At 44.5% G+C, this 15,287-nt stretch overlaps 1 protein-coding gene across 1 annotated transcript; it reads left to right on the top strand.

Moving 5' to 3' along the window:
- The first annotated feature begins 208 nt into the window (after positions 1–208).
- Positions 209–14,732, top strand: CLDN11 (claudin 11). Its single transcript, XM_020906265.2, has 3 exons — positions 209–650; positions 4,669–4,833; positions 13,458–14,732. Exons 1-3 carry the CDS (start codon positions 425–427, stop codon positions 13,688–13,690), a joined length of 624 nt encoding a protein of 207 aa, XP_020761924.1. The 5' UTR covers positions 209–424; the 3' UTR covers positions 13,691–14,732.
- Positions 14,733–15,287: the final 555 nt, after the last annotated feature.

Raw genomic sequence — 15,287 nt, 5'->3', positions numbered from 1 at the left:
TCTTCATCACTGGGACGTGGTTCGAATTATTTTATTTCCAAACTTTGCTATTTCCAACACTAACCGTGCAAAGCCCGCCCGCGGGCCCCCCCGTATCCCGCTTCCCTCCACATCCCACTCCGGACCCCGCCCTGCAATTGGCCAGAGGACAGGGAGCCGTCGCGGATTGGAGCTCGCCGGCGTGGTCTGCGGGGTTTAAAGAGGGGGGCGGGGGCGCGCTGCCCAGCCGCTCTGCTATCCCCGCCGGGTGCCCGTCGCGCAGCTGGGCTTGTAGCCTCTCCTGGCCTCCCGCCACCTCCAGCGTCCCGCATCGCGCCGTCACCGGCCGGCGGCTCGAGAGCGCGGGAGAGGGGCAGGCGCCGTCCATCCCGGACGCGGGCACAGCTAGTAAGGGGCGAGGCGCGGGGACGCCAGGCTGGCCACGATGGTGGCCACATGCCTGCAGGTAGTGGGCTTCGTCACGAGCTTCGTGGGATGGATTGGCATCATCGTCACCACGTCTACCAATGACTGGGTGGTGACATGCGGCTACACCATCCCCACCTGCCGCAAGCTGGACGAGCTGGGCTCCAAGGGGCTGTGGGCCGACTGCGTCATGGCCACGGGGCTGTATCACTGTAAGCCCCTGGTGGACATCCTCATCCTGCCGGGTAAGGACCCCTCCCCATGCCCTGCAAGTGGCTGCGCCTGAATAAACCCATTCCCTCTGCGAAGAGGCGGGAGGGAGGCATTGGGAGGCGTTCACTGAAGTATTTGGGCGCGTGAAGGTTTGGGGGGCACCCTTTGACATCTTCAGTCCCACTTTGTTGAGGAGGAATTAGGCAGCCCTGAGATTAACCTCTGTCGGTCTCAGTTTTCTTATCTGAAATTTGGGATGACAGTGGTGAGCACTGGCCGAGTCACCCTGAGAAGGTAATGAACTGGGACGTAGACACACAGTTGGAACTCCGTGCATGTTAATTACCTCCGCCTCACCCGCAGCCCGCTCCCACCGTCCATGATAGATCAGAAGTACTTCCACACACCCCACCCCTCCCCACCTCCCCCAGGCGCCCTGCTTTCTCAGTAAAAATGTACCCACACGGGCGAGGAGGAAAAAGAGAAACAAAAGCATTCCTGCGATCGGAACAGGCCCAGGCTGTTTCCCCGTCCTTGTGGGACGGCCGAGGTGTCCTGGCCAAGTTAAGGTCCTCCTAGCTGCGCCCGAAGGGGCCCCGCGGTCCCCGCGGCCTGTCTCTTTCCCCCCGCCCTCTGCCCCTCGAATAGTAATAGTAATATTAGTGGGGCCTGCCGCGACTCCCCTTCGCGGCTCTGCACCCTGGGGTCGGACAGAGAAGAGCGGGTGCTCTGGAGGCCCCACCCACCCTAGGAAAAGGCGCACCACTGCGGGCCGCCCCCTCCTCTCCGGGAGCGTCCCACAGTAGGGAGGGGAGGGAAGATTGCCTAGTCCCCTCTTTCCCCGACGCCACTCGAGTCCCATCCTTACTTGCTGCCCCGGTGAAAATTCTGGGCCAGTTTCAATTCAGATTTAAACATCGAGCCAGTTGGGTGATTGACAAGGTCTCGGGCTCCCCTATGGGTTTTCTGCTCGGAATCTTGGCTTATCCCTGCCCTGGCGTAAGCACCACTGCCTTCTGGGCCGCTAGCCTTTGAGGATGGTGCGCCTCTAAAGGCCTTTCCTGGCTTCTTTAACAAGCGGAGTAACTGGGGCCCCAGGCAGCCAGCCTGAGATCCTTTGGCTTTTGCCTTCCCTGAGTGAGCCTTTCGCTCCCTCCCTCCTAGAGGCTCTGTGTGTGTGTGTGTGTGTGTGTGTGTGTGTGTGTGTGTGTGTGTGTGTGAAAGTCGCTCAGTCGTGTCCGACTTTTCGCGACCCCATGAACCGTAGCCTCCCAAGCTCCTCTGTCTATGTGATTCTCCGGGCAAGAATGCTGGAATGGGTAGCCATGATTTTCTCCAGGGGATGCGACCGGGTGGAACGCGGGTCTCCAGAGTCCCCTGCATTGCGGGCAGGTACTTTGCAGCCTCAGCCACCAGGGAAACCCCGCCTCCCCCCCGCCCCTTCCCCCTCCCCGCCAACCCGTCCCCCTCCAGGCTCTGCCTTTCTTTAAGCCTCACCTCGATGCTTCCTGTTTCCAGGTCTCTGTAGTCGGAATCTATCCCTTCCTCCTTGTTACTGTGCTATTTGACTCTTTTCCCCGTTAGTGCACATTAAGGACTTTTTTGCTCATTGTTTGTGAGTCAGGTTCTACTTTGTTGTTCAGTCGCTAAACTGTGTCTGACTCTTTGCGCCCCCGTGGACTGCAGCAGCATGCCTGGCTTTCCTGTCCTTCACCATCTCCCAGAGTTTGCTCAGACTCATGTTTGTTGAGTCGATGATGCCATCCAACCATCTCATCCTCTGTCACTCCCTTCTCCTGCGCTTAATCTTTCCCGGCATCAGGTTCTCCTACCACATTTTAAATTCCTCAGAGATATAGAGATAGCATCCTGCCCTTCCTGCATCTTCCCCTGCTCTGCTCTCCATTTTGGACTTTCAGAATGACAGAGGTCAGGGACCCAGATCTGAATATGCCTTCAGTTAAAGCTGCTGTTGGTAGATCTGGGTCAGACTCAGATTCAGCGCTCACAACCTGGGTGACTGGGGACATGTTACTAACCTCTATGAACCCCAGCTGTCTTCTTCATTCTATCTTTCAGAATTGTTTTGGGGATTAAATGAGATGAGAGATGCAAAAGCCTCCTTAGATGTAGTAAAGGCTTCATAAATGGTAGTTTTATTAATTTTATTAAAAGCTGGGCATGGTATTTGTTAGACTCTGAGTGAAGCAAATAATTACTCTCTGCTTCCTTTTCCTGAAATTAAGTTTGCTGAGCATTTGGTGACAAGCGGTTTGTTTTCAGAGAACACAGACCATCCCAGAGAAGGGGTGTGTTTCGGGGAGGGACTCATTCTTCCTGGGGTCCCCTCTCTCACACTCTAGGTGAGGACAGGGACTGCTCTCAGTCTCCTTTAGATTCTCAAACGTGGCCCTGGCACCTAGCTTGTGGACCACCTGAGCCATAAATTTTGGAACCTGGGTGGCTGGCTGACTCTCTTTTTTGCCAGCCCTGGTTCCAGCCACAGGGGCACGGTCCTGTGGTCAGAGGTCTTGCCTCAGACCACCTGTAGCTGCTTTCTGGGGGTCTTCAGGTCAACAGATACTTGATTGATTATCCTTAATTCAGAAGAAACTGAGGTGAGCGATGGTTGAGAGTGCCCTTGTGGACTCTCGCTGTTCAGTTGCCAACTCTCTGCGGCCGCGTGGACTACAGCAGGCCAGGCTGCCCTGTCCTTCACCACCTCCCAGAGTTTGTTCAAACTCATGTTGGTGATGTCAGTCGCTGTGGACTCTGAATTCTGGCAAACTACATCTTGCTAAGAGGCAGTCTTGCAGTTGGGTCTTGGTGCACAGGTAGGCTGGTTTGGTGTCAGGGTTCTGGCACATGAGGCAGAAGTTAGGGCTTGTTTCTGGTTTTGCCATTAACTCTTCCTCCCCCAGGCCACTGGCTGTACTTTCCACTGAGTAAAGAGGAGGGTTAGATATGCACCATTCCCCTCCTTTTTTGGAAAGAAGGAGTGTTTTAGTGAGAAGCAGTGCATTTAAGTCTGTCATATTCTCCCAGCATCTCATATTTATTGTACGTAAACATTGAACATATTCTAATCTGTTTCTTAATAAAGTAGTTACCTGGCATGTTATTGGAGAGTATTAAGTTCAGGTAGTTTTGCTCCACTGTTATTATTCAACTTGTTAATGCCATCATTCATAATTGTATGTTTGCATCATCTGCTGTGACCACTGTGTTAACTCCACGAAGGCCAAGGCAGGTGTTTGTTCTCCAAGAATCCTTGGGGGGTTGGAGAGATTCCTTTATGGGTAATTGACCATTGTGGAAATATGTCCAGGGCACTGTGGGGGAGCCTGACCATCTTTGGGGACAGGATTCATAAGCATAGCAGCTTCTCAGGAGATAATCAAGAAAATGACCCTGAGCCTTAGCTTAGTCTAGTTAGAACCACACACTATAAACAATGTGAATTAAAAACACATGGTTAAGTGACAAAAATCACCCAGTACACCTGGAGATAAAAGTACTGCCTTGACACAGAGTAATATTAGCAATACCAGTAATAATAGCAAACCTCTTTTGCAGTACTTAGATTGGGTTAGGCACTGTTTGAGCACTGCATGAATTTACAAATTGAATCTTAGATTCCATTGGCAAGATGTAGGTACTATTATTATTTTTACTCTTTAGATGAGGAAAAGTGTCAAGGCACTTGACCAAGTTCACACAGGTAGAGCACATCAATAGCAGAAGACTTCTTGAAAGATTTAGATTTCAATCTGAATCTTTTACAAGGTGATGTAACAGTGTAGTTGGACTCTTGGCCCCTTCATCTTGGAAGCTTGGATGAGTGGTCTAAAGCCAGGGATCTTTGTTCAGTCTCTCCTGCCCCCAGCCTCTCTTTCATCTGTCACTGCGTTTGGACACCTTTGAACATATTTTAAGTCCTGCAGTGGGACAAAGGGAAGGCAGGCAGATGGTGCTGAATTCTGTGAGGCAGGATGCAGGATCCAAGGGGACCTGTGGCCTAACCCACCCTGTCTGTGCTCTTGTTTCCAGGCTACGTGCAGGCCTGCCGAGCCCTGATGATCGCTGCCTCCGTCCTGGGTCTGCCGGCTATTCTCCTGCTGCTCACAGTTCTGCCGTGCATCCGAATGGGCCACGAGCCTGGCGTGGCCAAGTACAGGCGGGCCCAGCTGGCTGGTGTCATGCTCATTCTTCTGGGTAAGACAGCTCTCTGTAGAGCATCCCACCTTGGAGCGGACCTGAAGAATCTCAGGTCTTGCTGCTCAAGAGATGTGGCCAGGAAGACATGTGAATCCACTGGGGAAAATGCCTCACCATGTGTATTCCTTTATGTTTCCTGGTGGGTGAGGCAGAGGGACAAATAATGTCTGTGGGAGTCACTGAACATAAAAATAAGAAAAAACAAACAAAAGGATTTTGAGGGAAGACCAGAGGGCAGAAGAGGGTTATAGGGTGGCCCTCCACTGAGGCTTCACCATGGAGTCTGTTTTTGGAAACGCCTGCGCCCAGGTCCCACTGCAGGTCCATTGACTCAGAATTTCTGGACAGCTGACCAGGCAAAGATATTTTTTTGAAAACTTTCCAGGTGGCTCTTAAGTGCAACCAAGATTGAGAACTTAACATATAAAGAAAGACTAGAGGAAAAGAAGTGCAAGAGAAAAGTAAGATGTCAAGGGTAGTAGATCACTAGGTGATGAATCACTCCATCTTTTATTCTGTACGCATTTCATTGAGCACCTGCTGAGGGCCAGGCACCATGGGAGGCACTCGGCATATTGGCAGACAGAAGGCAGCCTCTACCTTGAGTATTCTTGGACATCTTGATAGAGCATGGGACATGCTTACCTAGAAAAGGAACACAGGCTGTGCATACCTAGAGCAAGGTATCTGGTTCAGACTGGAGGAGTTTCCCAGAGCAGAGGATCCCAGCGATGACTTTTGAGAGTTGGAGAGAAGATGGTCAGGTCATGGATTGGAGAGAGGGACAGCCCAGGCCAAGGACATGACATGTGCTTGTTCAGTGTTCCTATTACACCTGCACACTGGGGTCGTGGTTTACGAACGTGGGGAGGGTCCTTGCTCTCATCAGTGATTTCATCTCTTGGTTTTTTTTTTTTGAAGGTTATTTCCACCCTTCTACATCTTAATAGAAGACAGGCATTTTCAGAATGGCAGCTCTTGTTGCAAAATGCACTGAGCTATCAGTGAAGAGACATTGGTCTGGGTATGAGTTAGATATAAATTAAGTTCCCCTGGGACAGGAAATCTCCATCCCCAAACTGGTATCAGACTGGGTGTTTGAGGGGGCAAGGTAGGGAGTCAGAGTTCTGTGTGGGTCAGTGCTAATTAGTGATGGTCACCCACAGTGTCACTGGTGAGGTGAGGGGGACATAAGACATAGGGGTGCCTATGATTGTAAAGGTGTTTAGAGACTTGTGAAGCTATGGAGAATTCAGAGGAGGGGCTTGCCTGTGTATGTGTGAATAGGAGTAAAAAGATCAGAAAACCTCTATAATTTGGGGAGAAGAATCTGGGCATGGGCCTTTTGGTTCCAGCCACAAAGAATTTCTGTGGGAGTGCCATGAGGAACACATGGTGGTCTGCATCACATGTGTTTCATCCAACTCACAGGGTCCTTCCTTGTGAGGCTTTTTGGTGGTCAGATCTTTGTATCTGAACTCCCTTTCCAGTAAGTATACCAAAGTTCTGCAAGTAAGCTGTTTTGCAGAATCCAGGTGAAACCCTTCTCATCCTAGACGTTTGTGGTTGTTTGTAACTTAACTCACAGTGTTACAGAAGCCCCAGCAGGCTCTCTCTTTGAGGATGCCAAAGAATGGGTCTGCTGTGTTGTGTGTTCATCTTTAGAAACCCTGAAAAAAAAAAAAAAAAAAAAAGAAACCCTGGTCATCCGTATGAGAGTCACATTAAAAGAGAATACATGAAAATATCCCGAACCCAAATCTTGTAGGAAATAAAGACATAAAAGCAAAGTCATACACACAAATTAGTATTTAAAGCTCTCCTGAAAACCACTGAATTTTCTAGTTGAATATAATGGCTATTAAAAAAAAATAGTAACCTGTTGTCTGAAACTTCCTAGTCAAATTATATACAGTTTATCTTTTTTCAAGTGGGCTAGTGGATATAGACAGAATCTTAGGAGAGTGAGGCAGGTGGGCAGGTAGGGATGGGAGCTCCTCAGTCCCTATTAGCAGCCTGGAGGGAGCCGATGGAGGGGGCGTTGAGTGGTTGGACCCCCGCCGCACGGGGAGGCTGCCCCTTCTGACCCGTCACTGTTATGACGGATCAAGGGCACTGCTCCTTGCATCTCCAGTGGTGCCTGCGTCCTCTTTGATTGCTCCTGTCCAGATTTACTTCTCAGTGGGTTGCCCCTTGCCTTTGGGCTGGATGTTGTTTAGACTGGAACGAACTCGCTCACTCTGGAAATGTAAAGCTCATTGTCTCAAGTGTGGCACCTGCTGGCCTCCCCTGTCTCCGCTGCTGGGAGCCCGAGAGCCTTGCTTCCCCGGCTGGCAGCGGGTGGGAGGAGCGGGAGAGAGTGAAGGCTCCCTTTGTGTGGCTGGGAAGGGCTGCGGGGGCTCTTCTAGCAGAAGCTGGCACTGGGCTCCTGCTGGGTCCTGGGGGTCACTGACAGTGCTCCAGGTGAGGTGTGGTCCCTGACCAAGCACACTTTGGGTGTGGGGACCTGGGAACCAGAACAGTCTAAGCTAATCTTGGGATGAAAACTGTAAGCACTATTAATTAAAATCCGTTCTTCCTGACTCTAGAAACCTTTATTTTTCCTGAAAGCTTAAAAAATTATGTCTCCCATACAACAGCTTATCTTCTCAGGAGTCTGAGTTCAGTGGTGTGAGGATTTGGTTCCTGCTTTGAGGGAAGGAATGGGAGCCTGATGCTGCCGACTTCTTAAGCCAGATGAGTAGTTCAAGGAGCATCAGGCTTCTCAGATCCAGGATGTATATCATTCTAATCTGTGGCTTTTCAAGAGCCCCTGCCGAAGCAGGTGATACCTATGCCTTGAGATGCTTCATCTTATTGTGTGGAGTCAGACCAACTACTAAATCTCAGACCTGCCGCTTTCTAGCTCTGTGAATGGGGACCGTTAAAGTCACTTAAGCCTCTGAGGCTTTATATAAAATGGGGACAATACTGCCTACTTCTGAGGTTGGTAAGAACAGTGAAATGAGACATCCAAGTTATTTAGTGTCGTGTCTGGCACATACTAAGTGCTCAACAAATGCTGCTATTTTGTAGCTATTGTTGGTTACAGGAAATAGAGAGGGAACCTAGAAAGGAGCTGCCTAGAAGGCAACTGGGTATTCCTTCCATCATGTCTAATTTCTGCAGGGTCATGTCCACATGTGGAACTGGTAAGGAGAGATGACACCAGGTCACATCCTGGTCTAATGGAAATACTGCCTTTGCTTGCTTTGTGGAAACCAGAATGTAGGGCTTAATGGTTTGAGTTTTTGGCTTATTCCATTATAAAAATTCACAGAAAGCTATACAACTGAAAGTGCTCAAGCTTAGTTCTGATTCAGACTAATTTGCACCTTGCTATAAGTTAGAAAGTACTTGACTTTGGTGTTTCTTGGGGAGACAGGGTAGGGAATGGAAGGAAAGGAAAGTGGAATTCCTAAATGGAATTCTTTGTCTTCTCTCTTCCTTTTAAAAGATATGGCCCCAGGAATTCTATTTGTACTGAAAAAAAAGTTTTTAACTTGGAACTTTGTGATTAAAAAATTTTTCTTACTAATAACCATGGAGCTTTTTTTTTTTTTTTTTGAAGGGTGCAGGAAAAAAGAGATAGTGATGTATGGAATAGAAATAAAGGAGAAAGTGTTGAAAACAGGCTAGGAAAATACTCAAATATTCCATTGACTTGATGATTGTTGTAAATATTAGATATTGATAAAAGTCGTTGTGTCATCCCACCACGGTTTTCTTTACTCAAAATTTAGAGAGTGGCAAGTGAAGAAAGTAGGACCAAATTTTTTCTGGTTTCAAATTATAAAGAAACAACAAAGGACACATGACTTCAACCAACAGCTCCTCAGAAATCTCACTACTTGTGGCCTTGAGTTAACTGGCTTCTTTGTGGCAAGCTGATGTGAATAGCCAGTTAGATCGTATGATATAATAGTATCAATTGTAGAAGACTGTGTTCAATGCCTCCTGAAATGTTACATGGAGGGGGATTTTCAAAAAGTTTTTATTGTGAAAAATTTCAAACATACACAAAAGTAGACTAGTATCATGAACTCCATGAACCCAAACTCATTCCCAATAATGATCAACTCACAGTCAACTTGCTTCGTCTCTGTATTTCTACTTCTCTCCCTGTCTTCAGACATTTTTTTTGGAAGCAAATCTCAGTTATCAGATAAAGGAAGTTTTTTTCCCCTCCAGTATTAATAATGAAACTCAGGGTAATTTAAGTGAGTTTAATGAAAAATATTAGTTTCATCTAGAAATGATGCTTTTAAAAGTTTTTTTCAGTGTTTAGTATAGAAAGTGACAAAGTCTGAAAACAGGTGTTTGTTGGAGGAAGGAAGAAATGTAAGAATCTGCTGCTCTTTTGTCTCTCTAGGCTTCTCTATCTGCCCTTTTCTTTCTAGGTTGTTACCTCCAAAGCTAAACACCTGTGCCAATTTCATTTAATTTCATCACATTTGTTTAACTCCATATATATGTGTCCTCTAACCCTAAAGAGATGAAAAACTGCACTTAACATTTCATTGCTCTAAAACTGCTTTCCTAAATATTTTCTGTTTGGCTACATCAAGATCATTGATAACTTTTAATGAGACTGTTTTCTATCAACTAAAGAATTGATTATATTAAATGATTTGAAATTTATCGAAAGAGACAAACTATTTTCTTTTATGAAGAGCAAGGAATTTTGCTTGTGAGGGGACCAAGTCCAGATGAATCTCTATCTACAAAGTGAAGCTTTCTTTCTCCCCTTCTTCTTTTGATTTTTAAGATGATGATATCTCTGATTTTCCCTTTTCTACTCCCCCACAAGTGGCAGAATTTTTTTCCTCTTGTGCAGTTAACTGTTGCATCTTCTGAAGGTAGAAGGGGGAAAAACAGAAATATCTGAGTGTTAAAATTCCCCTGTCTTATTTTTAGAGACTTCAATTCTGATGACATAAAAATAAATGAAAATTCCCTTCCATGTTCTTTACTTTATGGGTAACTGTGGGTTTTTAAGAAAAACATTGTATTTTCCTCAGATATGGAGAGAATCATTACAAATTCACGCGTGCACACGTGTGTATGTGTCTGCAAGTAGAAATAAGTCTAGCAGGCCTTCTATGTCTTTAAGAAAACCAAAAATTACTGCCAGTTCTATTAACGTTTCACATCTTTTAGTTGAGTATGATATGACTTGCATTTTTAACTTTACTGATTAAAACATTTTCTTTCCCTTCAAGCCATGCTCAAATTGAGTAAACTCTCCCTTTTTTAGTTTTTAAGCATTCTTCAATGTGAGTTCAACTGAAGGTCACTCTTTCCAGAGAACCTCTCATTCCCTTCATGTTGTGTGGTGCTCTGTCATCTTCTAGTGGTTTTTGATGTGGCTGGTCTCTCAGAGCCACAGGAATTCCACCCAGAGTTCAATTATCTATGAGGAAATAAGGGGTCTGCTGGTGCTCATTTGCCTTGTTTTGTATGGATTGTAAAAGAAGGAACTCTAATGAGGTAAATCATGAGTTTGTAGCTTTGAGTGTGTTAAGTTACATTAAAGTTTTATAATTTTAGAAGCCCATTTTGGTGTGAACATAGTGGAGAATAGACTAGAAATGGGTCTACCTCTCATCTATCCATTTATCCATCCATCCACCCACTCACTCACCCCAGTCCTATAAGTTCATTATTTAAATCTTTAGACATTTTTCTGATTTTTTTCCTTTTCCTAGTAAACTATATAAGAATAAAGTCTAACAAAATCTAACACTCAAAATCAAGACTGATGGTTACTTTTGGTATGTTGAGCCTGATTCTTTCCCTATAGGAAAATAACCTCGTTTTATTACTTTGCTTAGTAAAAGAGGAAGAATTCAGTGAAATTAGAGGCAATATTTAAATCTTACTCTGTAAAATCTAAACCAAACCTGGAAGTTAAGTGAGATTAAAATGAACTGTGAAGAATGCCCATGTGTGTATGTATGTGTGTGAGTGTGTATGTGTGATATGTGTAAATAATTGGAAAATATAAAACTTTACTTGAACCGTAACCTGTTTTGAATCCAGTTAATTGTTTATAGGAAAGATCAATTGGATTGAGCCACATCAACTGGGAATCAAATCTTTTTTTCCTATGGAATTCAGCTTTTCCCTCTAATCAAGCATGGGTGTTTGGAAGCCATCTCAGAACAAATGCCCCCTTTTGGTATTTAAGTGTGTGTAGCTGGATCGTATTTTGATGTGGAGAATCTAGAGCAATTCTTTCTGGCTCAGACACTCTAGATTATAACTATGACAATAGCCAAGCAGTTCCCCAAGAGTGCCAGACTTGGAATCTGTGGCCAGAGGAAGAGAAAGAAAAAAATGTATCATAGATCTTTAAAGCCCTGTGCTGGAAAGGGAAGTTTTGGTCAATCAGATCAGCTGGTCTTTTTGAGTATACTCTGTTCATGGAAGGAAAATACATCTTCTCAATCTCATATAAAAATCTTACAGAAGCTGGCATGATAGGGCTTTGCTGTTTAAGTAAAGTGAAGTTATTAACATATGAATAGATTTTGGCATCTAAGATAATCTATATAAACTCCTTAAATATGTGAGTAGTTCACAACTAATGGAGTGGATTTAGGCTGTTAGAAAGCCAGTTGGAGCAATTCAGAGTCCCCAAATTCACTTTTTTACTCTGACTTCCACTTAGAATCTATACATTTTTAGGACATGAATCATGTCTATTTATGTATATCTATACATACCTTGTGGGGATGGGCTTAGCATGTTGTCAACAAAGCCTTATTGTACAAGCTAGACAAGTGCAATGAAATAGTCTAAGAAGTCTTTCAAGATGGGTAAGACTTAAATCTTTTCTCTAGTTTAGATCTAATGTACAACGCTGTCAGATTTGAGTGCTATTAAAGAAAAACTATGTTTTTTCTCTGTGGGTATAGAGGTCAGTTAGAAAATTACTCAGGATGAGCAGAAATCAGAAAAAGTGTGCTAAGTGGAAGTGACAAGAGTTCCCTGGGTAGCAAACAGTGCAACGACTGCCTTGAATTTATCAAAGTGTTTATGACTAACAATTAGAAACATGTTTATTTTGGTCTGTTAACTTTAATGTGACATCCTAACTTAAAGTTTTTTTAAAAAATATTTATTTTAATATTTGTTTTAAAAAATGTTTATTTGGCTGCCTCAGGTCTTAGTTGCAGTGGGTAGGCCTTAGTCTCCCTGCAACATGTGAGATCTTAGTTCCCCAACCAGGGATCAAATGAGTTCTTTGCCTTGAGGAGTGGCTTCTTAACCACTGGACCACCAGGGAAGTCCCCCAACTCAATACCTAAAATTTCCGTCTAGTTGTGGTCCTGAGAAATCAGATGACACCAAAGTAAGAATAAAGTTACTTTCTAGAGCTTTGTGGCTTAGTACATTAGCCGCTAGCTACGTGTTCACTCAAATTTAATGAAAACTCAGAATTTGGTTTTCAGTCTCACTAGCCTCATGAGAAATGTTCAATAGCCCATGTAGCTTGTTAGCTATCCTATTTGACAGTGCTGGTATAGAGGTTTAAAACCTACTAAAAAATCTTTATAGGCTCCTGCCTGTCCTTTGCTTACTTTGCTTAGGAGGAGGGGGAAAACTGATGTAGAGGCTTTTTCTTATGATGATGACTTTTGTTGTGATGGGTCACAGTCCTGGAATGGGTAACTTCTTTTACTCTGGGAACTGTTCATGTGTGTGTGTATGTGGAGGTTTTGTGACTGTGAGCAGCACAATCAGACTCAGACTCCTAGCTGATCCTCCACTGATATCTTGCAGTATTCCCCACAGCAAGAGAATTTGTATAGCTTCTTCAGGTCTTTGTACTGTGAATTGACCAAACAGAAAAAAAGAGTGGACATTGAAATGGGTACCATCTTGTTTCTCATTTCTGAATAGCTCAGGTCATCCAGTCACTCACCTGGTATACATCAAGCACATACTCTGCACTTGGTTCTGAGCTAAACACTGACTTTACAAACATAAGACATGGGCCCTGGCTTCAAGGATCTCAGAACTTGGAATGGGAAATAGAGTTGTAAAGAGATAATTACAATACAATTAAGTAAGTGTAAGAATAGAATTATAAGTATATAGAGTCAGGATATATAAATAAATACAGATGCATAGTTTTTGGACTTAAATGATTTATTTCTAGGTTTTTACATTGGACTTTTATTTTATTTCTGGGGAAGATCCTCTGGAGAAGGGCATGGCAACCCACTCCAGTATTCTTACCTGGAGAACTCCATGGACAGGAGCCTGGCAGGCTACACAGGGTCTCACAGAGTTGAACACGAATGAAGTGACTTAGCCTGAGCAGCCCTCTTTGGTCTCTGCCACCTGTTGAAAAGATAAGGACCTAGCAGTCTGGCACACGATTTCGATCCATTCATTCAATAGATGTCAACCTTTAGGTTCAGATTGTCCGCGAGGGAGCAGAGCTGAGTGCGCTGAGTTTTGGAGTTGGTTGGAAGCCAGAGGGGCGCGTGTGTGGACTGAAGGGGAGCCTGGTCTTGTGGGTGTGTGATGGGGCTCCTCAGTCACAGCCCTCTTCTTCTTCTTCCCCGCAGCCCTCTGTGCCATGGTCGCCACCATCTGGTTCCCCGTGTGCGCCCACCGTGAGACCACCATCGTGAGCTTTGGCTACTCCCTGTATGCGGGCTGGATTGGCGCCGTGCTGTGCCTCGTGGGGGGCTGTGTCATCGTCTGCTGCGCTGGAGATGCCCAGGCGTTCGGGGAAAATCGTTTCTACTACTCTTCAGGCTCCAGTTCCCCTACTCACGCCAAGAGTGCGCACGTATAAGACAGCTGCCAGCCTGCCCACGGAGGTGCTGTAGATGCCGGGCCCCTGGCCCTAGGTTCGCTTGCCACTGCGAGGGGGTGGGAAGCCCACTCCTCTGCCAGGCTCCAAAGCCAAAGTTCTAGAAGAGCATCCTGTCTGGCATTCTGTAGTCTTAACATCTCCTTCTCCTTCTGTCGCCTTAAAAGAAATGTTTAGCTCAGATAATGCCGCACATTTTTCCCCATGGTTTTGCCCATTACTAGCTCTTTTCTTGGACATTCTTTTGTCATACATATATATATGTATATATATGTACACACATATATATATTAAAAAATTTTCCTCTCTCTTTAAATTTCAGATATCTTGCAAACATTGCCGAGTTGGGTGTGGGGAGAGAAATAAAAGGCACTTTCAAACTGTTACAGATGACAATGGGAGCCTCATAGAGATGCCTCTGTTCCCTCCCTTCTCTCAGCTCCAAGGTCACTTAGTTATAACCAATAGAAAAAGATAGAATTGGGAATGCGGGGTGGGGTAGGGAAGGGCATTGTGGACCTTGCCCTCCGTGGGGATGTTTCCCTTTTGTAAGGTGAGGGCAAGGGGTGGGGATATTTTTTAGTTTGTGGTTTTACATTTATCTGTACATACTTTTTAGGGTTGCTCATTTTTATAACCACGGTTTTCCTGAAATTCTCAATGCATCAGTATGAAGGAAATGAACCAAGCAGACTTTAATGATACCATAAATAATAGCACAAGTGAGTATAACTAACTGACATGCCACAAAACAGTCTTGATTTCCAGGTTTGTAGGATATCGTTTTTAATCCTACACTTGCATATGCTTCAATTTAACATATTTTAAAAACTTTCTCCCTTTTCTATTTTCATTCTGTTAGCTGTCTTGAAGTGGTATTGTTTAACATAAATCGTACTGTTGAATTTGGCTTTACGGGTGCAAACACTGATGGTATCCAAGACCCTAAACTCTCCAAACATTGATGGTGCATTTTGTTCTTTAAATGAAATCTGTGCAATAAAATAACAGACTGTCTGCAAAACTGGCCTGTAATATTCTGTTGTATCCAGAGGTATCATCCATCACTTTAAACCTTTTCGTTGATCTCTACTAGTAATTTACAGGGAATCTGGTCAGGGATTCAAGAGTAAGTCTTTCTGCCCTATGCTGAGTAATTGAAAAGATATTTTATTCACTGTATTGTGATGGTTACATGTGGTCATAAGGGGAAGCTAGATGCTCTGTAGGTCTCTTAAGGAGGGACATTATGGTTTCTTTAAGTCATATAAATAGGCAACCATCAGATACCAAGTGCCAAGTATCACATATACTCCTTTATCTATTCTCAGCATAGTAAAGGAATTGGCTCAGTATAAAGGAAACTATAAAACAACTTCATTTTTATTGGATCTTCAGGTAATAATATCTAAGTGCATTTTGTTGGAACATATGCATGTAGATGTTTAGAAATTTTGAACAAAGATGGATATAGCTAATTGATTTTTGTTTTTTTTTTTTCTATTCCAGAAAGTCTGTTAAGTTATGAGTCTGCTCTTAGGAAGAACAGATTGTAATCTATTTTGGTAGTATTTTTCCA

The sequence above is a fragment of the Odocoileus virginianus genome, chromosome 4 (assembly GCF_023699985.2).
Source record: "Odocoileus virginianus isolate 20LAN1187 ecotype Illinois chromosome 4, Ovbor_1.2, whole genome shotgun sequence".
In the NCBI taxonomy this organism is placed as follows: domain Eukaryota; kingdom Metazoa; phylum Chordata; class Mammalia; order Artiodactyla; family Cervidae; genus Odocoileus; species Odocoileus virginianus.
The sequence above is the reverse complement of the archived record's forward strand: the minus strand, read 5'-3'. Positions and strand labels throughout refer to the sequence as shown.